This window comes from Setaria viridis, chromosome 7, assembly GCF_005286985.2.
Source record: "Setaria viridis chromosome 7, Setaria_viridis_v4.0, whole genome shotgun sequence".
In the NCBI taxonomy this organism is placed as follows: domain Eukaryota; kingdom Viridiplantae; phylum Streptophyta; class Magnoliopsida; order Poales; family Poaceae; genus Setaria; species Setaria viridis.
In genome coordinates this window covers 29702382-29724807 of record NC_048269.2, presented here as the reverse complement: position 1 = coordinate 29724807, position 22426 = coordinate 29702382, and the positions used below count along the sequence as shown (strand labels likewise).

The window sequence follows — 22426 nt, the reverse complement described above, 5'->3', positions numbered from 1 at the left end:
CCGCAAGTGGTGGCGCCTTTTGTCCGGGATGATTCGTTTACGCCGCGCGAATCTTAAAGCCTGACGGCGAGATTATGCAGGCAATATTGGTACAAACAAAACAAAAGCTCTGTTTGCCTTTCTAACCCAAATTCTCTGCATGACTGCATGTAAAAATTTGGCCATCAATTTAACAAATGACACCTCACGTACGAGTTGGTTAAAGCTTTGAGAAAAGCATTGGGTGCAAAAATTTTCATATAAAATCAAATGTTGGCTTAATCTGATCATGCTAGTGATTTTGTTAGAGTATGCATCAGCATTGAGCTAACCGTACGCGTATAGAACTGCAACTGTTCACTGAAAATGATTTGCTCCTGGTACAAGCAACAATGAAATGACTGCAATGAGAACATGGTTAGCAAAACCACACGATTCTGCCGTATACGATTCTGGTAAACAAAATCTACACTTGTATGGGTTTGTTTGTTTTTAATACAAAAAAAAGACGCCCTCCTGCATCTTACGATCTTTTATGTTTAAGAAATAGCAGTAGCAATCCTACTAAGACATTTGCGAGCTAGGCTACTTTTGTAAGGACTTCAATTCCAATAAACTATTTGGAGATCGATTCATGAAAATGGTATGATCCCGTTTCATACTTTAGTCATATAGAACTCCTGCATCAAGATATGCAAGATATGGTCGGTCACGACCATGACAGTAACTCATAATTCTCCGCAGTCATGATGACTTGCACATAAATATTTTACCGAGGCAAAGTGTATAATTTAACGAAGCGTCAAGACATGGTCGACACATTCTGTCTGAGATCGTGCATGCCCATGTGCGCAATCAGAGAACAAAACACAGCTGTCCATCAGTGACACAACGAATCTAACACAATAATAAATTAACAGGAAAAATGCAGCGGGAAACAAACGGTACAGTGCATATAAATAGCATAACAGTAGATAGCAATACACAGTAATATGAATACCACTAGATAGGAGAAACATGGAGAGAAACTAAGAAAGCATGTCTGAGCATAGCAATCGCAGTAGAGCACCACTTGTTCAAAGCCATAACACAGTGCATAATAATATATTATAAATAGAAGAAACCATGCCATGAGGCAATCAAAATCAGGAGCCTTTCGAAACCATCTCTCTATTGACAAGAGCTAGAATGCAATATAACTGCGCCTCGAAATAACTTTAATACGTCTCGACAACCCAATGACTTGCCCCAGCAAACAGGCTTCACTGTAAGAAAGAAAACAAAGCAGTGTCAGATTAGTAAATATAAGGTCATGGACATTCGGCAATGGCCATTATACTGGCACGTTGTAGTCTTCCACCATGCCAATAATATCAAAGATGGCATACATTTGTTATCAGAGGAGATAAAATTTTCACCATTAAATTCACAATGGCATTAAACGTTAAGAACTTCACCTGTTGTTGCTGTGGCTGCTGTGCAGCTGGTTGCTGTTGGTAATTGGGATAACCAGCATAAGCACCATAACCATACATGTTAGGATCCTGAGGTTGTGCATACCCACCACCATAAGCCTCATAGCCTTGTCCATAGCCACCATAGTAACCACCGGCAGCAGCAGAAGCAGCAGCCCCACCCCATTGGTTGGAATCCTGCTGAGGCTGGGATGGGAATTTTCACATAGAACAGGTGTTAGCACTTCAGCTACAGTTTGCAACATGCTGAGAAAGAACATTGATATACAATGTGACATGAACCTTGTTGGACAGGCTTCGACCCCACGAAAGCCTAACATTTTGCCCACCAATTAAGGTCCCTTGCAGCATCAGCAGCGCTTGCTCGGCAGAAGGTCTGAAAATGCAGTGTCAGAGTAACTAGGGCAAAGGGAACAGCTGAGTAAGAAAGAAACACTGAATAAGAAGAGTCACCTGGTAACGAACTGAACAAAACCACATCTTTTCCCAACAGGGATCTTAACATGGACAACTTCCCCATAAGGAGCAAAAACTTGTTTCAGGACATCTTCAGTAACGTTGGGGTCAAGGCCACCAACAAATATCTAAAGACAAATACAGATAAAAGTTAACCAAAAACTGAAAGACGAATGACTGCTTTGCAGAAAAAAGAATTAAGAACGCACAGTGGTATTGTTAGGATCATTCTCAGACTGAGCTCCTTGAGAATTTGGTACTGTAAATGAAAGCAAAAAAGTGAAGGAAACATATTGTAAGATTCATACGAATATCAAAAGCTATAAATGAATGCTATCATGGCACTAAAGTTGTTGTGTTAACACATTAGACAGTGAGAACAAGTATACATGCATGTCATGCCATACACACAAAGAAGAATAGAAAGCATCACAGAGGGCAACTGAGAGTAACAAAATTAGCCCAGCAAACAAGAGCACATATAGTTATAAAGAATCATTGTAAAAAAACTTGACAGGTGCAACACTTAGCATACTAAACAACAGAGTCATGTTGATAATGATTGCAAGTTAAGAAATAATAAATTATTTTGAAAATAAAAGCAATCTCGGACCAAAAACAAAATGCTGTTTTGAGTGATGAAATATGGAATACAATAACAGTTAAAACCTCAGCCCCAAAAGTTAAGAAACCACGAGTACTGACAGAACACGTGTGAAAGAACAGAAGCAAGATTTTAACACCAAAAGGTGTGCATGGAACTATCTTGTAAGAAAAGAATGAAACAACTAGTATTTCAAGCCCTAGAAGTCCAAAATGGGCAAAGAGATTCAATCCCTCAGCGCTAGCTGAAGATGCAATAGCAAGCCAACATGCTAATTTTCCTGCGGACCTATCAAGAATGGGTGTATGAAAAGAAAATGTGCACTGAATGTATACATAGATGAAATAAAATAAAAATAGCAATGGAAATAAATGGACAAAGCACCAAAAACTGAAGGAAACCAACTTTGAATTTAGGACATAAATGATTTACACTGACCTAAATGAGGCCACGCATTAAACAAGAAATGCATCACAGCTCAGGTCAGTTCCAAGGCTCCTATATGAATAGAGCCCGTTGGTATCCTGCTTCCAGATAACATGAGTTCCATGAGTCTACTATCGTTCTAGTGTATTAAATTATCCAAATTCACACTGGCAATGTTGTACTAGGGAACAATGACTTTTTTGAAGAGAAGTGGTCGAAACCTAGGCCTATCTTTGATTTGAACACAAAGTAATAAAACAACCAAAAAAGACAAACATGAACAGAACAAGGTATCCTCAAGGGCACCAATCAGCAACATGTAGAGGCTAACAGTGACTATCAAAAGGGGCATGAGATTAGCCATGCTTACCTCTTTCTTGAACTCCTGTTGTTTTCCTACTTGCTGCAGGACCAATACGCATAGGCCTGGACGAACAAGGCATTCCATTCATTTCAGTCATTGCACGAGCTTGCTCAGTTGGATCACCAAATTTCACAAACCCATAACCCTTCGAACGCATTGTCAACTTATCAGTCACAACCTTTGCACCCTTCACCGATGGATAATGAACCCTGAATGTCTCTTGTAATAAGTAATCTGTAACATCTGCAGCCAAATCCCCCACAAAAATAGTATAGTCAGGGGTATCATCACGCTTTTCGCCAGCACTGGCCCAGTTCAGCCGGAATGTCAACTCAACATTGGGCATCATTTGTCCATTGTATGTTTGAAGAACTCGCTCTGCAGCTGCACGGCTTGTAAATTCAACAAAGCCATAACCCTGGAGCTGCCCTGAATTCTTGTCACGGATGAGTTTAACAGATTGAACCTGCAAATTAGTTGCAAATGTAATGTAAGTAAAGTGTCAGGAAATTATAAATGCATGGACAAACATTGCTACCTTGCAGCTCTTGTAATCTGAGCAATACAACTATAAACGCCAATGAGGAAACTAAAACTGACGCATATAAATAGTTTTGCACAGCAATTTACATGGCTGCTAAACATTACTATTTAGAATGCGCAAAAGATAAATAGGCGCAAACAAAACAACTATAGAAAGCAAGGCGGTGTGCAAAAGATAAATAGGCGCAAACAAAACAACTATAGAAAGAATGGTTTTAGGTTATTTCACAGGATGCAATCCTTGCTAGATCATGGTAATGAACTGAAGAAAACAAATTTAATATTACCGGTTCGAGAACCACATATGAAATAGCCCAAAGCTTTGATTATTTCAATAGAATCTAGAACACCTACCAAATAACTCGTACCGAGCTTCATCGCTAGCAGTCATACGAAATTCACAACAAAGTCACTCATAAATCATAAGCAAACAACCTTACTGTAAGACATATTAGCAACAGCAAAGCGCGCATCCTAAATTCCAAAAGCACAGGCATCGACATCACGCTCGACCACAACCAGATTCAGATCGGAACACGTACCTCCCCGGTGTTGGCGAAGCATCCGTAGATGTAGTTCTCGTCCATCCAGTACTGCAGGTCCCCGATCCAGAGCGTCCTCACCTCATCCGCCGCCGCGGGGGCAGCCGGAGCTTGTGCCGGCGGCGCAGCGTAGTACGGCTGCGGGGGCGGCGCCTGCCCGTAGTGCCCCTGCGGCGGAGGCTGTCCCCACATCGCCGGCGGCTGCTGCGGCGGCGGCGCGCCGTACTGCTGCGTCATCGGCGGCGGGATCCCGCCCCACTGAGGCGGCTGCCCGCCCGCGGCCTGCGGAGGCGGCGGCGGCGCCATGCCGGGCTGCGGCTGCTGCGGTGGGGGCTGCTGCATCATGGCGACTTGGCGAGAGGCCCTAACCCTAGCCGAGACGAGCGAGCGAGCGAGGGGGAGGAACAGCGGACGAGGAGGAGACGGGGGATGAAGAAGAGGAGAATTCAGGGTTGAGTTTTTGTCTGTACGCGGAGACTTTGGGCCGTGGGCCGTCCGGTGGTGTTGGTCCAGTTTGTTGTTAGTGGTGGAGTGCTGCTTTGCTTCGTCAAGTAGCTGGAACGCTGGATCGAGGCCCTGTTTGTCGGGGCAGCTTCTTTGCCCGAAAAATCGGAAGTTCAAGCAAACCGTAAATTTCGTAAATTTCTCGTGAAAAGTTAGAAGCTCAAACAAATAGTGAATTGCTTGTGAAAAGTTGGAAACTCAGAAAAGCTGAATTTATATGGAAAGTTGTAAAGCTCAATTTAATGAACTTTTCGTAGCTTTTTGAGCTCAGAAAGCAAAATATATCTTCTAAAAGTTTAAGCTCAGAAAGCAAAATATATCTTCTAAAAGTTAGTGTTAGCTTTTTAGAAATAAAAAGCCAGTAGCTTTTCAGAAAAGGTCAAAAGATGCAGCTCAAGCAAATAGACCTGAACCTGCACGACGTTGCAGTGATTTTGATTTATATATTATTATTACAATTATTATTATAAGAAACTTGTGTTGTGAATGGCCCGAAAAAAAAGAAGGGGATCTTTAGTTGCGTCTGAGGAAGATGTTTTAAGTGCAGCGCTGTTCATGTTAAGAAGGCTTTAGCCTTGACCATGCAGTGAGATGGTAAATTTGGCCGGGTTAACTTCAGTTTGAGTCAGGGTTAGAGCTTGAGATGTCCTAGCATGTCAAGCAAAACGATTCGTCTGTACTCTAGTACGTATCATCACAACGTTTTCAAATACAGTAAGGTCCCGTTTGAATCATTGGAATTGAATTCCATCCTAATAATCATAATTTAGACACAAATTAATTAAGCTAATATAATTGTATGTGGAATATAGTTGTATATTATAGTTGGTGATATGGGAGAGATACTTGTATGCTGCACTTCTACTATAGAGAAGCGAGTCTAAGAGCGTGCTATAAGAATTGAATTCCATCTAATAACCATAATCTATAGAATCAATTTCCATCTCCCACCCCATGAATTTAAGATAGGCTTATATCTAAACTTTGAAAAGTTGTGGAATGCCACATTCCAACATAAATTAGCCTACTCCATTAAATAGATTCCAATTCCTTAGACCCAAACGGGGCCTAATGAAAATATCTGAATCAATCCGAAATTCCGAATGAGGGTGATCCTTTAATCTTTATTATCTATTATATATGCTCTGACTCTTAAGAACTCGTTTACTTGCTGCATAGTGGATGCACTAAGTACATCGAAGAACTTAAACAGAGGACCTGTAGATATGCGTTATCATGGATCAAATCACAGACATGAGATGAGAACTGCGGAGTGATTTCTGTTCGCTTCAGCTTATAAACCAGTTGAAAAGCTGAAACGGCTGATTTATTGTGAGAGGAAAATACTGTTTGATGGCTGATAAGCCGGTTGAATAAGCTGAAGCGAACAGGCTCAAAATGCAACAAAATGCATCCCACGGAATAGCAGAAGCACAGAAAACGAAAACTGATGCTGACAGAAAGTTTGTGGGCACTGATATGCAACCGAAGGGGGCAAACAAGTCACACTGGTTACATATCGCTGCTACTGTTCATGGGACCGATGCTACTGTTCTTACATGATTGATGAGAAGTCATACTCCCTAAATATTACAGTAATGCACAAGATCGCAGACAACCACACGCAACTAAAATTCAGTATCACTATCACTCGCTTGTTACCGGTGCTGATTATCACTCCAAATGCAGGACACCTTGTCCAAAATCTCCTTCAAAACCAACGGACAGCTTGCAACAAGATGATTGAATCCATCGGTTTCCATGATTGGGCCAAGCATGTTCGGCGAGGCCATGAACCCAATGCAAGCTCGTCGCAGCTGTGAGCAGTTGTGCTGCTCTGCTAAGGCCAGTGTTGTCGCCACCGTTTCAACATCAATAGCTTCGCTGAGCTTACTCTCACACATCAACCTTAGCCTCTCTACTCCATACCGGTCCGCGGCAACTAGCAAGTGCTGCATCGCCGCATTCCGACCATCATTGCAGCTATCCGGCAGACGATCTGTGTAGATGAAGTGAAGAAGAGCCTCGAAGATTGACGGCTCCATGTCATCGATCCTGATACAACTTGTAGCTTTCTCCTTCAGTGGACCAAAGAGCTCCGCTCGAAACACCGGCGATCGGTAGGCCAGAACACATCTGTGGGCACGGAACAACTGGCCGTCCACAGAGAACGTCACGTCTGCCCCTTCACCATCTTTCAGCATCTCCCCAAAATCCCGGTGCAGGTTCGGCGGCGGGACGACAACCGAATTCACCTCGTCCGCCACCGTCCGGGAATCAATCACGACGGTCAGCACGCACCTGATCATCAGGTTGTCCTTGTGGAGGTACGGCGAGCCTGGCTGCAGCTTGGATTTCTCGATGAACTTGATGAAGCCCCAGTTGTCGCTGGCCGGCGTGAAGGTGTGCTTCATGTAGGGGTTCGTCGCCTGCGACATCCGCCCGTCCCTCTCCAGCAGATTCAGGGTGAAGCGGGCCCTGACGCCGGCCGCCGCCGCCTGCCGGTTGAAGTAGTACAGGAAGGCGGAGACGTGGCCGACGCAGCCTGCGGTGGCGCCGTCCGGGTAGAACCGGACGGCCCAGTCGCGGCCGCCGGCGGCGAAGGTGGTGGAGCTGACGTACCTGCCGACGCCCATGCCGTCGAGCAGTGTGTAGTCGGTCACCCTGAAGTCGTGCACCGCGGTGACGGACTTCGTCAGGCTCGTCGACGACGTCTTGGGCAGGCTGCAGCCGTCCGGAAGAGCCGAGCCGCCGCGGTGATCAGCCCCGGCGAGGAGGGACGGCGGCGGCGGCGGCGCGGCCGGCTGCTGAGGGCCCGTTATCGATCTGCCGTCCATGAGGCCGATCGGAAGGCCGCGATGAGCTATCCGACGGCCCTCGACGGCAGCGGGGGGCGGCGGATCGGCCCGCGGCGGCGGCGGCTGCGAGAGAGGAGGCTAGGGCGCCGTTGATGAAAACCCTAGCTGGTTATGGAACATCAATGGGGATTGGGGGAGAGATCGAGGAGATGGATTGGGAGGGCAACGAATTCCCCAGGGTTGGGCACCGTTCATTTCAAGTTTTCAACCCGCCCGATGGCTGCGGCGGCGGGCTACCGGCGTGGGGAAGTGGGGGCAGGAAGCTCGCGGAAGAAAACCCTCGAGCCGAGTCCCCACGCGCGTGCGCGCACGAGAGAAAACCCCCGCGGCCCCGCTGCGGCGCCGCCCGCGGCCTGCCCCGCTCCGCCGGATCAGGGTGAGGCGGTGAGCAGAGGAGGGAGCCGGAGCGTGTTGCCGTGTGCCCGCTGCCCCCGTGTGTCGTCGAGTGGCATTGACCAAACTCTGCGTCGCCTTGGAGCCGGCCGTGGAGGCCCAATGCAAGGGGGCCAATGGGCCGGAGGAGCGCGAACTGCGACGGCCAGGAGGAGACCAACTACCGAAGCCCAGAGCCTGCCACCCAGCCAGAAAAGAATGTGGCACAGCGGCTGACGAATGTGGCCCAATTAGATGTGGCCTGAGGGGCGAATAGACAGACCGGCGATGTCGTCATATGACCGTGGTGCGGCCCAATTAGATGCGCAGTGCTTTACCGCCAAATCCTATAGGTTTCTTACGTTGTTCGAGATTCGTGCAAAACAATTCTATCCCTTGGATGCACCCATCTTCCTCAACCCTAGCTCCCTCCTCATGCTGCCGCCGCCATCGCCACCACACCCACCGCTGTGATGACCGTCGACTCCGCCGTTGCGCCCGTTCGCCACCGCCAGCACCGCGCGCCTCGCCTGCCCTCCTCGGCGGCTGTCCTTGTCAGCATCGGAGATGATATTTTTCTTAAAAAATGTTGATGTAGATTTAGAAAAATGTTGAATATATTTTTTCAAGATGTTGAAATATGTGTTCCACAATGTTGAATGTATGTTTTATAAAATGTTGAATCAAGTATTTTCCAAACGTTGATCGGATTTTAAACAAATGTTGAATCTGATATGCTAAAATGTTGAATCTAATACAAAATGTTGAACCTTCTAATTTGAGTCTAATGGACTTTAAAATCATGTTGCTTATCCAACACGTGGAAGCTATATAGGAACCCGTGTGTTACATAGTCATCCCGGCTCTAATGGTGATGACCCCGGTGCGTTATACACCCTCAAATAAGGAGTCATGTTGCAGTTGTCAACGACGCAACTATTGATTAATTATTTGATAAAAACAGCTCAACGACAACAAAAATAAATTAGAACTAACTCAACACCATCTGAATGCATACGAACCCCTACGATCGATGCTACTGATCAATCCTTGCTGAGATGGCCATCTCCAAAACATCGCTGGCGACCGACGGGTAGCTTGCAATGAGATGGTTGAAGCCCTCGGTTTTCATGGCCGCGCGAAGCACGTCCGGGCAGCGAAGAAACATCAAGCAATCATGTTCGAGCCTCGCGCACTGGTGCTGCTCCGCCAAAGCCAAGGTCGTCGCCACCGACTGCACGTCAATCCAACCGCTCAGCCTCGCGTCACACATCACCCTGAGCCTGTCCAGCCCATAGCGATCCGCAGCTACGAGCAGGTGTTGCGTCGCCACGATCCTGTCCACGGTGCAGTCGTCAGACAGAGAATCCGTGTAGATGTAGTGAAGGAGCCCCTCGAAGGCGGCGGGCTCCATGTTGTCGACCTTGATGCACCGGGCGTCTTCCTCCTTCATGGTGCCGAAGAGCTGCGCCTTGAAGACCTTGGACCGGGCGGCCAGGACGTATCTGTGGGCGTGGAAGAACCGGTCGCCGACGCTGAAGGTCACGTCCGTGCCTTCCCTGTCCTTGAGCATCCGGGCGAGGTCTTGGTGCAGGACCGACTCGGGGATCTGGATGACGGAGTTGTCTTCGGTGTGAGATCTTATGATGGACATGTCACACCTGATTGTGAAGCAGCCATTGGAGGCCTGCAGCAGCTCTCTCAGGTCTCAGCACGGATTTCTCGAAGAACTTGTCCGTGCCCCAGGACTCACCGACGCGAGCGTAGGTAGTTGCTTGGGTCTTGAGCAAGTTAGCTTCTTTTGCCTTCTTCCTCTTTCCTGTTGTGGTGGACACTCGACATCCTTTGTTGAACAGACTGAACTTGAACTTAACCCTCGCACCTACGGGTCCTCCCACGAAGCACAAGTAGACGGACGTGAAGGCGCCCTCGTGCTCCGTGTTGTTGTCGCCGTCGGGGTAGAACACGATGTACCAGTCGCAGCCGCCGGCGCTGAAGGTGGTTGATTTGACGCACTCGCCGATGCCCATGCCCTCAAGCAGCGAGTGGTTGGTCACCTTGAAGTCGTGCGTCGCGGGGGATGCCCTGCGTCAGGCATCTCGACGGCGTCGTCGTCGCCTGAGGAGATGGCTTAACTCCTGAAGCGGAGTTGTTATCAGCCATGGCGTCGCGGCAGAGATGGGCGCGGCGAAATTAGGGCAACAGACGAGAGCATGCTCACGTCGCTTCGATCTGTCCTTATATTATTGCGCACGAACTATATCTTTGGATGACAAAAGTACGTACGGAGATCTTGGATCACTGAGCGTAGGAGTCGTGGACAGCCGAAAGCCCCAGAACTGCAAGAGTCCAATGAGATCGAATCATCGAAAGCCTTGTTCAGAGAGCAGGGATTTGCGGAATATTTTCCTTCTGAATGAACAGGATCTTCCACTTCATATCATGCCTAATACCCTACCTACAATGTTTCTTAGCAAATATGCCCATGCATTGCAATGGGAGAAAAAAAGATTGAGTAACAAAATTTAAAAAAATTGTATTTGCGACACATTCAGAGTTAATACAAATTTAGTCTTTAGTCTTTACCAATGATATGGTAGGAACATGAGTGAAATCTTTTAGCAAGTCTTCTAAATTATCATTTCATTTTGAGTACCGAAACTAAATTTTGAATAGTACCGAAAATAGGTAAAGCAGTCTTAGACATAATAAATATTAGAACTTCGAGGCAAAGTAATTCAAATAAGCAAGAGAGAAGCAAATGTTGCCCTTAACTCATTTGCCGCTACAAATAAATATAGAACAAGTTTGCATGCGCTAGCACAGAATTTTTGTTTTCGTTTCCCATCGACAGCTCCTACCTGAATATTGACAGCCAGTAGTACCTGAGTCCCAGTGGGTTTGATTCGACGGAAAGCTCATCTGGATCTCATGAAGAACTCCGGCTCCATTTGAAATGCAGAAATCCAGAACACATATAGATAAGCGAGTATATAGGTCCAAACATACTTCGGAAAACATAGGAAATTTACAGGAAATAGCGTTTGCAATATTGATATTGTCTTTGTTGGAGAAACAAAAAGAAAGTCAAAGCACATTTTGGTACCACAAGATCCGACAGAAATCATGACTCATGGAGGAGGTGGGTGCATCGCTAGCAGGAGCGCGGGAAGCAGGTGACTCGTCACCAAGGGCGTTGACTTCTAGTGCAAGAGACGTGAACGCCGGTGGAGACGACGCCGTGAGATCTTCGCAAAGCTACTTTGCAGCTCCCTCAGCTCATCATGTAGTCAATTCCGCAAGAGATTTGCATGATTCGTCAGCAAAGGGTCACCCATCTCCATTGTAGGATTGGGCGTTGCCCTCTCCACCCCTGTCCTGACACCTCCTCGCCTTCTGAATGAACAGGATCTTCCACTTCATATTATGCCTAATACTCTACGTACAATGTTTATTTACGATAAATAAAATGCATGGAGTTTGCAACAAATAAAATAAGGATCCTTTTAAACACAAAAATAGTTTAGTATAATGGATCTCATTTTGGTACATTTATTCTAAACATTGTGGTGGTTCAAATAGAATCGAAAGAGTCACAATTGAAGAAAAATGTATTTCAAGGACAATCCCCCTCTAATAAAATTGTAAAGCATGTCATGTATATAGGTGATTGGTTTATTTTCTCCTTTTCATCTCCTTTCAGCAATCTATCTTTACAATCTCAAACAATAGTGTGTAAGCCCAAGTCTTGGTATAGGAATTCCACCTAGCCCACAGAGTAATTTCAGCCCACACGTCTTTCTCTTAATTTCTTCAATTCCTCCTCCACCGTATCCTCCATCTTCAACTTTAATAATGTGTGTATCCCCTCACCACCACCTATCCCCTCCCATGGACTACCTATCCTTGGCTGTCGGCACCTCCAGTGGCGTCGCAACCTCCCGCCTAGCCAATATTGCTTACACCATGGTGGTAGTAGCTAGCGCTACCTCGTCACTCTACTTGCCACCTTCGAACTCTACCATGCCCTATGGAGCCAAAGGTCGCCCCCGCTGCCTACTCCCGCTCCTTCTCTTGTGCAGATGTTGCTAGTTACACCTCTTCCTGTGTGATATAACCTAGGTGTTTTGGTATATACCTAGGTGTGTGACATTATCCTTCCTCTTCTCCTGAAGTGATGAGATCAAAAAAATTTGGAGGCCTAGGTGTTTTGGACCTTGACCTGTTCAGCAGAGCATTAATGCTAAGATAGTTATGGTATGAGTGGAAGGATCCTGACCGACCTTGGGTGGGAACAGACCTGCCGGTTAATGAAGTGGATAAGTAGCTGTTCAGAATGAGCACGGTGGTCGCCATAGGCAATGAACAGAAAGTAGAGTTCTGGAACTCTTCATGGCTGCAGGGAAGAGCCCCAGAGAAATAGCATCGAACCTGTACAAATTGGCATGAAGGAAAAGAAGAGAAGTGAGGGAGGAGCTATTGAATCATTGCTGGACAAGAGGACTATGGAAAATGAACACTACAACCGAAATGGCTGAATTTGTAACACTCTAAGACCTAGTGCAAGAAATCCAATTTAACGACGCCCCTATGTTATCTCTTGGAGATGGACGGCAAATGGCGAATACAATACCAAGTCTACATACAAATTCAGTTCTAAGGATCCTACAACTCTTTTGATGCACATGCAATTTGGAAGGCTGAAGTAGAAGGAAAACATAAGTTCTTTGCATGGCTCATGGTACAGAGCAAGATCCTCACGGGCGACAAACTTGCAGAGCGCAATTGGCCATGCAATCCAGTGTGTGTGCTGTGTAATTCTGAGTATGGGAACGGATCAGAGATCGATCCAACGACAGAATTCAGCTACCAACTCCAGGGTGCACGATTGAAGAATGGTGGATGGCTTCACTAAGATCACTGGCGCAGAAGCAAATAAGACTGACTGCTGCAACACTGATGTACACAAGATGGAACCTATGGAAGGAAAGGAATTGGCATATTTTTTAAGGACAAGCTGCGACACCATTGCAAGTTGAAGGCTACATCAAGAGGAAATTGGACTGCGCCGGCGTGCATGCGGCAGTCCGGATGTATCTTAGTTTACTTATTAATGTTTAGACTGTTATTTCGAGCTCCAAGTAATGTAGTTTATTTATGTAATCAAGAATTTGTAATCCTGAAACTTCTACACCTCCTTAAATGATATGGTAGTGCTCCTGCCATTACGTTAAAAAAATCCTTTGAGGGCTAGAATCCTGACCGCGCTAACATATAGTATATATGTTCGAAAAAGAAAGTATAGAGCTAGAAAAATAATAATAAACGCTGCAAAATCTTCCCACACGCGCACGTTCCTCACGAGAGGAGTTCCATAGCAGCAAACAATTCACACGATAACAAGATCTCGAGTACGAAAAAGTAAAGCTCAGCGCTATACTCAATAATGAACTCCTCCTTACTCTTGGCCGAGGTGATCGTCTAGAATCTCCTTGGTAACCAAAGGGCAGCTCGCACTGAGATGCTTGAACCCCTCAGTTTCCATGAAAGCGCCAAGCACATCTGGACAGTCAATAAACCTTAGGCAAACATATCTGAGTTGCACGCACTGGTGCTGCTCGGCTAAAGCTAGAGTGGTCGCAACCGATTGCACGTCAAGCCAGCTGCACAGCTTCTCCTCGCACATCAAGCGTAGCCTCTCCAATCCGTATCGATCAGCGGCGACTAACAGGTGCTGCATCGCCACAATCCTATCCGCGTTGTCGTTGCAGTCATCTGGTAAGGAATCTGTGTATACGAAGTGGAGGAGCCACCCGAAGACGGTAGGCTCCATGTCATGGATCTTGATGTGCTGCGTCGGCGCCGCCTTCTCCTTCATCTCACCGAAGAGCTCCGCCTTGAAGACCAGGGACCGTGCTGCCAGAACGTATCTGTGGGCATGGAATAACTGGTCGCCCACACTGAATGTTACATCTGCGCCTTCCCCGTCCTTGAGCATGTTGGCAAGATCTTGATGCAGGTTTGACCGTGGGACTTCGATGGCCGTCTTCGCCTGCCGTTTGATCATGGTCAGAACGCACCTAATTGTGAAGCAGTCGTTGGACATGAGTAGCAGCTCCTTCAGATGGGATTTCTTGATGAACAGGCTGCCCCACTTGTTGTGAAAACTTGTCGGCTTAACGGTGCTGTGCTTGGGAGTCCTCCATACCTTTCTTCTTTTTTCTCCTTTCTTTTTGCCTTTTACACTGAACACTCTATGATCTTTGTCTAGTAGACTTAAACTGAACTTGGTCCTCTTAGCCTTAGCTGCTGATTCTCCTCCAAGGAAACACAAGTAGATCGACACGTAAGCAGCTCTGTTCCAGCGGACCCAGCCCATCGGCTTGTCGCCGTCAGGGTAGAGCCTCATGTTCCAGTCGCCGCTGCCGCTGCTGAAGGTTCTTGAGCTAATGTACTTGCCAATGCCCACGCCGTCGAGCAGCGAGAAGTTGGTGACGTCGAAATCGTGCGTCGCCGTGATGCTCTCCATTAGGAATCTCGACGACGACGTCTCCGGTAGAATTTGTTTGACTGGCGAGTTGTCGGCCATGGCAGAGCAGATGGCGCAAGAAGAAAGGGCAACGAGCGAAAGATTGACGAGAACACGGCCGCGCCGTTCGCGATCGTCTTATCGTACCTGAAGTCCTGAACTAGGAGAGGACTCCGAGCTCCGAGGCCTGTGGGACTCCAATTAGTTTGCATTGAAGATCGACGACTTCTTTACGTCAAGAACAAGGACTTTGTGATTACGTATAATTTAGAGTCTATATTTTTAATGTTCACCCTCAATTGGCGCGTGCCTACATCTTTTTCAAAAAATTACTGGTGTAAGATTGGGAATTCCAAAAAAAAAAACAGTTCCAACATTTTTTAATGAAGTAAAACTTCCATCCTCTGAATCCTGCTTTTTTTGGTCTTCCATCCTCTGTATCAACTCAGAATAATAAACATATTACTACGTGTACATCAAGATTGATGGGTGAAATCACAACACTGAATATTGGTGAGTGAAATCATCACTCATGCACCCACGACTCCAGCACCGTACACTGGTGCTTAGTATAGACTCAAATCTTGGTAGACTGACAGCTAGGAGAATTTGGTTGGGGCCTAAAACATGGCAGTGCCAACTTTTGTAATGCGATACAACACACGTTTGAACAAGCGTGGCTTAGTTGATTAGGTTTGTTGTCGTGGAACCCATCCACCCGGTGGTCAGAACAGAACACACGTTATTTACAGTGTTTAACCAAAAAAAATGATACAAACTGTTCTATTTACAGCGGATTAGCACTATACAAAACTCGGTTATGGAGGTGAGTAAAAATAATGACCACGTATAATCTGGAAAATTAGCCAATATAAGTAGAACACAGCAATGCCATCATCCAAAACCCTAAGTTTTAAGGTGCGAATATGTTGATCACAGAACTTGTTGACAAAAGAGTTAAGTTGCAATGGTGGCACCAAACAATTCCCTTCTCAACAGACGTTTTTACGGTCCGTCCAGTGACCTCACCTCTTCATCCTTTCCCTATCCTATTTGTAGGGGCCTATCGACCTATCCCATCTGCCAGCTCGCCACCAACGATCTTTCTTTTCCAACAATTTTTCTCCTTTTATTTGCCTCCACCATCACACTTGTCCACACCAGTCGATTGAAATTTGCCCAGCACGTGGAGAACTTGTGAAAAAAAGAGAGAGGAAAAAACAAGGCAAAATTAAAGAAATAAAGTGCAACTGAAAAACTTTTGTAGTGTCAATGGGCAACGGACAGATTTGTCATGTAATGACTATAGACCAATATGATAACAAAGATCACCACTGTTGAGCTATATGATCGAGTTCCCAACAAGGCTACTACTGAATCCTGAGCGTGCTTCCCATTTTCTCTTCAATCTCCTTTATAACCGAAGGGCAGCTTGCAGCAAGATGCTTGAAATCATCGGTTTTCATGATAGCGCCAAGCACACCTGGTGAGACGATCAACCTGACGCATGCATCTTTCAGTTGCACGCACTGATGCTGCTCTGCAATAGCAAGGGTACTTGCAACCGACTGCATGTCCACGCTACGGCACAGCTCTTCTTCGCACATCAGTTTCAGCCGGTCCACTCCGTACCGATCCGCTGCGACTAGCAGGTGCTGCATCACCGCATTCTTGTCATCGTCACATTGATGATCCGGCAGAGAGTCCGTGTAGAGGAAGTGGAGGAGCGCCCTGAAGATATCAGCCTTCATGTCACCGATCACGATGATGGGTTGGTCACCAGTACACTTGTTCTTCATGCCATGGATCTCGACGGATTGCGCATTCTTCATCGGGCCGAAGAGCTCCGCGTTGAAGACCGGGGATCGCGCGGCGAGCACGCATCTATGGCACCAGAACAGTTGGTTATCGACATGTACCATCACATCTTTGCCTTTCCCTTCCTCCATCATGCGCTTGAAGTCTTGCCGAAGGTTTGGCTCCGGGACTACAACGTTCTGCATACGAGGATCTTTGATGACAGTGAGAACGCACCTAACCGTGAAGCAATTGTTGTTGCCAAATAGCAACCATCGCAGCCTTGATTTGTCCACGAAGTTTGTCCAGCCACACTCTTCCCCAACCGACGCAAAGGCATGCGCACGGTATCCGCTGGACCACGATTGGGAACCTTTGCCCAACAGATGCATGATGAACTTCACCCTTGTACCCGCTGCTCCTCCTTGAAGGCACAAGAAGGCCGACACTGCACCTCCTTTGGAGTTCTGCGCCGCGCTCCCGTCAGGGAAGAGCCTGATGGTCCAGTCGCAGCCGCCGACGCTGAAGGTGCTCGAGCTGATGAAGTTGCCGGTGCCCATGCCGTCGAGCAGCGAGAAGTTGACCACCTCGAAACTGTGCGTCGAGGTGATGCCCTCCGCCACGCATCGCGACGACGTCTCCGGTAGGAGCTGGCTCGAAGAGGCAGAGACGTAGGCCATGGCGGCGAAAGATGGGAGATCGACCGAATAGACGGCGGCAACGTCGCGTGCGAAAGGCTGGGGAAAATCATCAAATCCGCGTCGTCGCACATAGCCATCAGATCTTATACGTACAAAAAAAAAAGAGTACGAGTGAAACTAGGGGTCCTACTCCTATAAGGACACCGAGCACGAGTTGTAAACAGACTCACAACTGGAACAATCCTATACCAGCACAAGATCAAAGATATGATTAATGGTAGTCGATTTTTTTTTCACGGGAGAACAATTCCGCATACTCACAACCAAGTTCCTCGATCCATCTGTGACAGCTTGGACAGTAACCAAGTCCGGAAATGCTAAGCATATGCTAGTATACGTCGCACAAGTTATGAATCTGAATTATTTAACAACTTTGCGTAAATATGTATTAGTAATTCACAATGCAATCATGCTGGAAACAAGCATTTCTGTGTGCTGGACCGGCTGATCGACCTGCCGGACGGGACGGCGTCCTGGACTGGAGGACGTCCAGTCGCGCCTCGCATTCCGGCAGCCGGTGCGGACGAGCGCGTACCGTCTAGGCGCTGAAGGCACCTCTGGCGCGCCCTGCCGTCGGAGCATCGACATCGACCAGCGCGCGTTCGGAGACACCCGCTGGTCTTACGACGCGAACGCGGCGAGGATTTCGCCGAGGCGCGTGACGAGCGCCGCCGCCGTCCAGTCGTCGCCGCCACGGGGCGCGTTCCGCATGCGCATCGCCGACCGGATCTTCGACGCTGAGCACAGTTGGATGGATACGCCGGGCGCTCACGCGGCGCCCCGCGAAGGTGCGGTCGACATCCGCGGCGACGTCCACAGCTCTCGCTCTCCGAAACGCCCAGAGTTCTCGTTTTCCCTCTACTGCCGCGCCGGAGGCGCCTTCACGTGCCGCCTCAGGCGCAGGGTACGACCGGAACGCGGCCGCGCTGCGGCGAGCCGCGGCGTGAAGTAGGCGTGCCCTCTGGATGCGGGATGACAGGGCACTCGTTAATTGACCATCTTCGTTGCGTGCAAGATTGGGCGGCCGCAAAGCCGTCGGAGTGACAGGGAGGGTCGCAAGAGACGGCCGGAGCGCGGAGGTGCTTCGGCAAGCGGCGGCGGCGACGGCGTTTCGCGCGACAGCCGGGGTGGGGTGGACGGGAAATACCGTCCACCCCTGGGGACCTACAAGCCGTTCGATCGGACTTGTGCGGTCCAGATCCGGCGTATGGCAAGAGGTACTCGTCAAGCTCTGACGCCACACCGCCACTCGCGACTCGCGAGTCGCCAGAGGCCGTGCGACGGTGCGAGTCCGCCGGCGCAGGGGAAGACGATGGCCGCTCGCCTGCTCACTTGGTGGGCGAAGATTGATGGCGGCGGCGACCGGATACGTGTTTGCAGGGGAAGATTGATTGGTGGGCTTCTGTACATGAGCGAACCTTGAAATCGTTCCGCTCGAGCAGTGGGAGATCACGATAATCCGATCGCAGCAGATTAGCCATGTGTTGGGCCAGATTTAGAGGTGAGCTCATCAGAGGTCTTCGTCTTCCTCATCATGGGCAGGTCCAGGCGTCCAGGCGTCCAGCTAGCGGGCTGCTCCCCACCCCGCTTGGCGTCCGCTCGCAGCACGATGGGCACGGCGAGGCCGCCGCCGTCTGGGACGCCGATGAGGAGCGTTGCCGCGGTGCGCTCTACGATCGCGCCTTATTCTCCATGTAGTTCAGGAATGGGTCCAAGAACGGGCTGCATTTTTCTTTGGGGAACGGTTACCCATTCTTCAGTGTCAGATTAGTGATCATCAAATTCAAGTGCACCGGCTATGTTAAAAGTTCCCATTTGCTGATTAAATCAAATCACAGTTAGTAACTTCACAGAAGAAATATCCTTTCACATTCGTACGTTTTGAGCAATCTGCTATCATGTGCTCATTGACTTTTGTAGTTCTTTGGTCCTGGGGCTTTCTTTTCAGTTTACGAGAGAAGAACTGAGCCATGAGAAAGCTGAAAAGATAGACGAATTGTGAGCTGCTTCTGCAGAGATATATAACAATAATTAAGATTACAGAGGTGTTTGAATTTCTTCAAATTTGTACGGTTCATCATTGTATTCTCTGCCAGCTCTGTATATTATAGACAAAAATATACAATTCTCGCACGAACACATGCTACTTCTCTTAACATTCAATTTATACATACTTGTCAGTTGAGCCTTCACTGAACAACAATGCTGCTACCTGTTCTGATATGTCCAATAGCAGGGACTGGCTGGTCGTCAGTTCGAGAACTCATCGCTTCCATATTAACCATTCGGCGAAGAAATCGATGTCCCATCTTTAAGGGAGCAAATCTGCAGCAGAACTACCTGAAGCCATGGAGTTTGAGTTATGAACTACTGTACCTACTAGTCCACAAATATAAATAGGGAAATTATTTGGTACACATGCATGTTTTTTTGTCTTGGAGCATCCAATACTTCTAAAAATACTCATTTTAGAAATTACCAGTAGAAGTTTAAAACTCCAAATTCAAATCCATTTAACTAAGAAAATGAAAAAATATACAAAACAAAGCAAATTTCAGCATGCGAAAAATAGGTGGAAGAATTTAATCTTAGTTTGATTAGTATACTAGTCTCTCCAGAAACAACCGATAAAGCTTGATCAGTATACCCAAATCGGCGTAGATGCTTTTGCAAGAATATCATAAGTTTATGGTTGTGCAATGAAAATGGTGAAACGAAATAATTTTTTCTAGATAATAGAGGTAATCTACACTGGTACAGGATTTATTCAACGTAATGGATACATCAGTCGTATAATAGAAACTGGTTCAAATATGACTAAACATTTTACGAAAAAAATGACTAAACATATAGATATAGCAGAGTTCGCATGATTAAACTCCTGTGTTACTCATCATCCTTGACAACAGCAACCTTATCTAGAATCTCCTTCATGACCAAAGGGCGGCTTGCGACAAGATCCTTGAACCCATCGGTTTCCATGACGGCACCAAGCACAGCCCGGGAGGCAATAAATTGGAGGCACTTATCCTTAAGTTGAACACAGCTATGTTGCTCTGCCAAAGCAAAGGTGCTTGCAACGGTCTGCACATTGATGCTACAGCACAGCTTGTCTTCGCAAATGAGCCTCAGCCTCTCTAGTCCATACAGATCCGCAGCAACTAGCAGATGCTGCCATACTGTCACATTGTCCTCGGCGTTGTAATCATCAGGTAGGGAATCTGTGTACATGAACTGAAGAAGAGCCTCAAAGATGGTGGGCTTGATGTCACCGATCATGATGTCCTGTGCAGGCTTCTTCTTCATCGGGCCAAAGAACTCAGCCTGAAAAAACGGTGACCGTGCAGCGAGCACGCATCTGTGAGCAGGGAACAATTGGCCATCGACATTGAACGTCACATCAGCACCTTCCTTCTTCTTCAGCATGGCAGCGTAATCTTGGCACAGGTTCGACGGAGGCACTGCGATCTTGTTATCTTCCGACGATTGAGACTCCTTAATGACTGTCAGAGCACACCTGACCGTGAAGCAGTCATTGTTGCGATGCAGGAATTCTTGCAGGTCGGGTTTCCTCATGAACTTGTCGAGGCCGCAGTCGCGGCCTGCGGACTCGAGGAAGGTTTTGGAGAGCGCAGAGCCTTGTGGCCTCAACACAAGCTTGCCATCTTTGTCAAGTAACCCTAATCTGAACTTCACCCTCACGCCCGGAGTTGGTCCTTTGAGAAGGCACAGGTACACCGATACATGAGGGATTTTTTCACCCGCGCTCGTGCCGTCGGGGTACACGTTGAGGCTCCAGTCGCAGCCGCCGACGCTGAAGGGGGTCGAGCTGACGTGCTTGCCGACGCCTATGCCCTCGAGCAGCGAGAAATCTGTCACCTGGAACTTGTGCGCCACGGTGACGCTGTGTGTCAGGCATGTCGACGACGTCTCACCGAGGAACAGATTGCTTGGTGAAGAGCTTGAGTTGCTAGCCATGGCAATGACGGACGATGATTACACGGCAGCAGGGGCTGCAGGGCTAAAAAAGGTTGAAGAAAAGCTTGACCAAGTCAACGTCTGTGTATGTGTCACAGATGAATACGTTCCGAGAAGTTGAAGGTGTTTCATTACTTGCAGTTGCCGTTTGATTGATCCGACAAACTCGGCATGCATCCAATAGCTAAACGGAAACTGACTAGAGTCCTGATTACATGGGGTCAATATCCAACCGAACGGAGCGGAAACAACCAAACAGCCATGAGTTGTTGTAGTGGCTGAAATCGTGGACGGCCAAAGTCTCGTATATTCAGAAAGTAAATTGCACCCACTACTACAAATATGAGCATTCATCCCTATACTTAATACCAGGTACATTTTGACTACCGGGTCCAGATTTGGAGGTCCCAGAAGCCTTAACCTTTTAGTACCAGATCATAACACCACCCGGTACTAAATGGTGTTATGACCCGGTACTAAAGGTTTCTCCACGGGTTACTTGAAAAGGAAAGCATATCTACATCTATCACATGCTTCACATGCGAGGCTTAAGGTCGCGGGTTCCAATCCCGTGGACTGTGCACAAGCATATTACACGTGAAAATTGCATGATTTGTGACTTGCGACGCCGCGCGCGTGTGGGAGCCTCCCGGCTGTTCAAAAAAAATTCTTTATTTTTTGGGTGAAAAACAAGTTAATACCGGTTAGTAATACCAACTTGTACCAATAAGTACTGTGTAGTACCGGTTATTTGATCCGGTACTAAAGGACCCCTTTAGTACCAACGTAGCAGTACCGGTTATAAAGGGGTCAATATCCAACGTAGCAATACTGGTTACACCATAGAAGAGAAATCTGAAAGGAGGTAGTAGAACTAAAACTTAGTACTCTTACTCATGCATATGACTAAGGACTTTATCACGTTTTCCCAGTGGCATCAGGCACACATTATTCTTGAAAAGGAGTGTTCAGCCCTGCTTGCAATGTGCACAGTGATACACTAATCATGCAAGAGAAATCTGATAAGAGCTACTAAAACTCGTTACTCTTGCATGACCAGAGTTGCTGCAGACTCGTCCTCCCTACTCCTGAATGTGGCAACCTTGTCCGAAATCTCCTCGCGGATCAAAGGGCAGCTTTCTTCGAGATGTCTGAACCCATCTGTTTCCATGATAGCATCGAGTATGTCCCGTGAGGCAATAAATCTGATGCAAGCATCTTTGAGCTGCGCACAGTTGTGCTGCTTCGCCAAAGCTAGGGTGGTGGCGACCGTTTGCGCATCAACACCATGGCGTAGC

The 22426-nt window shown here is 47.4% G+C and overlaps 8 protein-coding genes across 8 annotated transcripts; all 8 read right to left on the bottom strand.

Annotated features, from left to right (window-relative positions):
- Positions 1-905: 905 nt before the first annotated feature.
- LOC117864124 (RNA-binding protein L) lies at positions 906-4814 on the bottom strand. Its single transcript, XM_034748137.2, has 7 exons — positions 4390-4814; positions 3311-3770; positions 2120-2169; positions 1908-2038; positions 1737-1830; positions 1437-1640; positions 906-1244 (listed from the first exon to the last, which is right to left on the bottom strand). Exons 1-7 carry the CDS (start codon positions 4732-4734, stop codon positions 1242-1244), a joined length of 1287 nt encoding a protein of 428 aa, XP_034604028.1. The 5' UTR covers positions 4735-4814; the 3' UTR covers positions 906-1241.
- Positions 4815-6347: 1533 nt separating this feature from the next.
- Positions 6348-8195, bottom strand: LOC117862932 (BTB/POZ and MATH domain-containing protein 2). Its single transcript, XM_034746482.2, has one exon. It carries the CDS (start codon positions 7728-7730, stop codon positions 6552-6554), a length of 1179 nt encoding a protein of 392 aa, XP_034602373.1. The 5' UTR covers positions 7731-8195; the 3' UTR covers positions 6348-6551.
- A 964-nt stretch (positions 8196-9159) lies between these two features.
- LOC117864852 (BTB/POZ and MATH domain-containing protein 2-like) lies at positions 9160-9869 on the bottom strand. Its single transcript, XM_034748933.2, has one exon. The coding sequence runs from the start codon at positions 9775-9777 to the stop codon at positions 9160-9162; it is 618 nt and encodes a 205-aa protein (XP_034604824.2). The 5' UTR covers positions 9778-9869.
- LOC140223511 (BTB/POZ and MATH domain-containing protein 4-like) lies at positions 9779-10153 on the bottom strand. The gene has a single exon (XM_072295354.1). The coding sequence runs from the start codon at positions 10151-10153 to the stop codon at positions 9779-9781; it is 375 nt and encodes a 124-aa protein (XP_072151455.1).
- Positions 10154-13581: 3428 nt separating this feature from the next.
- On the bottom strand, positions 13582-14727 carry LOC117862443 (BTB/POZ and MATH domain-containing protein 2). The gene has a single exon (XM_072295353.1). The coding sequence runs from the start codon at positions 14710-14712 to the stop codon at positions 13582-13584; it is 1131 nt and encodes a 376-aa protein (XP_072151454.1). The 5' UTR covers positions 14713-14727.
- A 1295-nt stretch (positions 14728-16022) lies between these two features.
- On the bottom strand, positions 16023-17149 carry LOC117864851 (BTB/POZ and MATH domain-containing protein 2). The gene has a single exon (XM_034748932.2). It carries the CDS (start codon positions 17127-17129, stop codon positions 16023-16025), a length of 1107 nt encoding a protein of 368 aa, XP_034604823.1. The 5' UTR covers positions 17130-17149.
- Positions 17150-19818: 2669 nt separating this feature from the next.
- LOC117864850 (BTB/POZ and MATH domain-containing protein 2-like) lies at positions 19819-20591 on the bottom strand. The gene has a single exon (XM_034748931.2). The coding sequence runs from the start codon at positions 20574-20576 to the stop codon at positions 20037-20039; it is 540 nt and encodes a 179-aa protein (XP_034604822.1). The 5' UTR covers positions 20577-20591; the 3' UTR covers positions 19819-20036.
- Positions 20592-20622: 31 nt separating this feature from the next.
- On the bottom strand, positions 20623-21128 carry LOC117864849 (BTB/POZ and MATH domain-containing protein 6-like). Its single transcript, XM_034748930.1, has 2 exons — positions 20668-21128; positions 20623-20626 (listed from the first exon to the last, which is right to left on the bottom strand). Exons 1-2 carry the CDS (start codon positions 21126-21128, stop codon positions 20623-20625), a joined length of 465 nt encoding a protein of 154 aa, XP_034604821.1.
- Positions 21129-22426: the final 1298 nt, after the last annotated feature.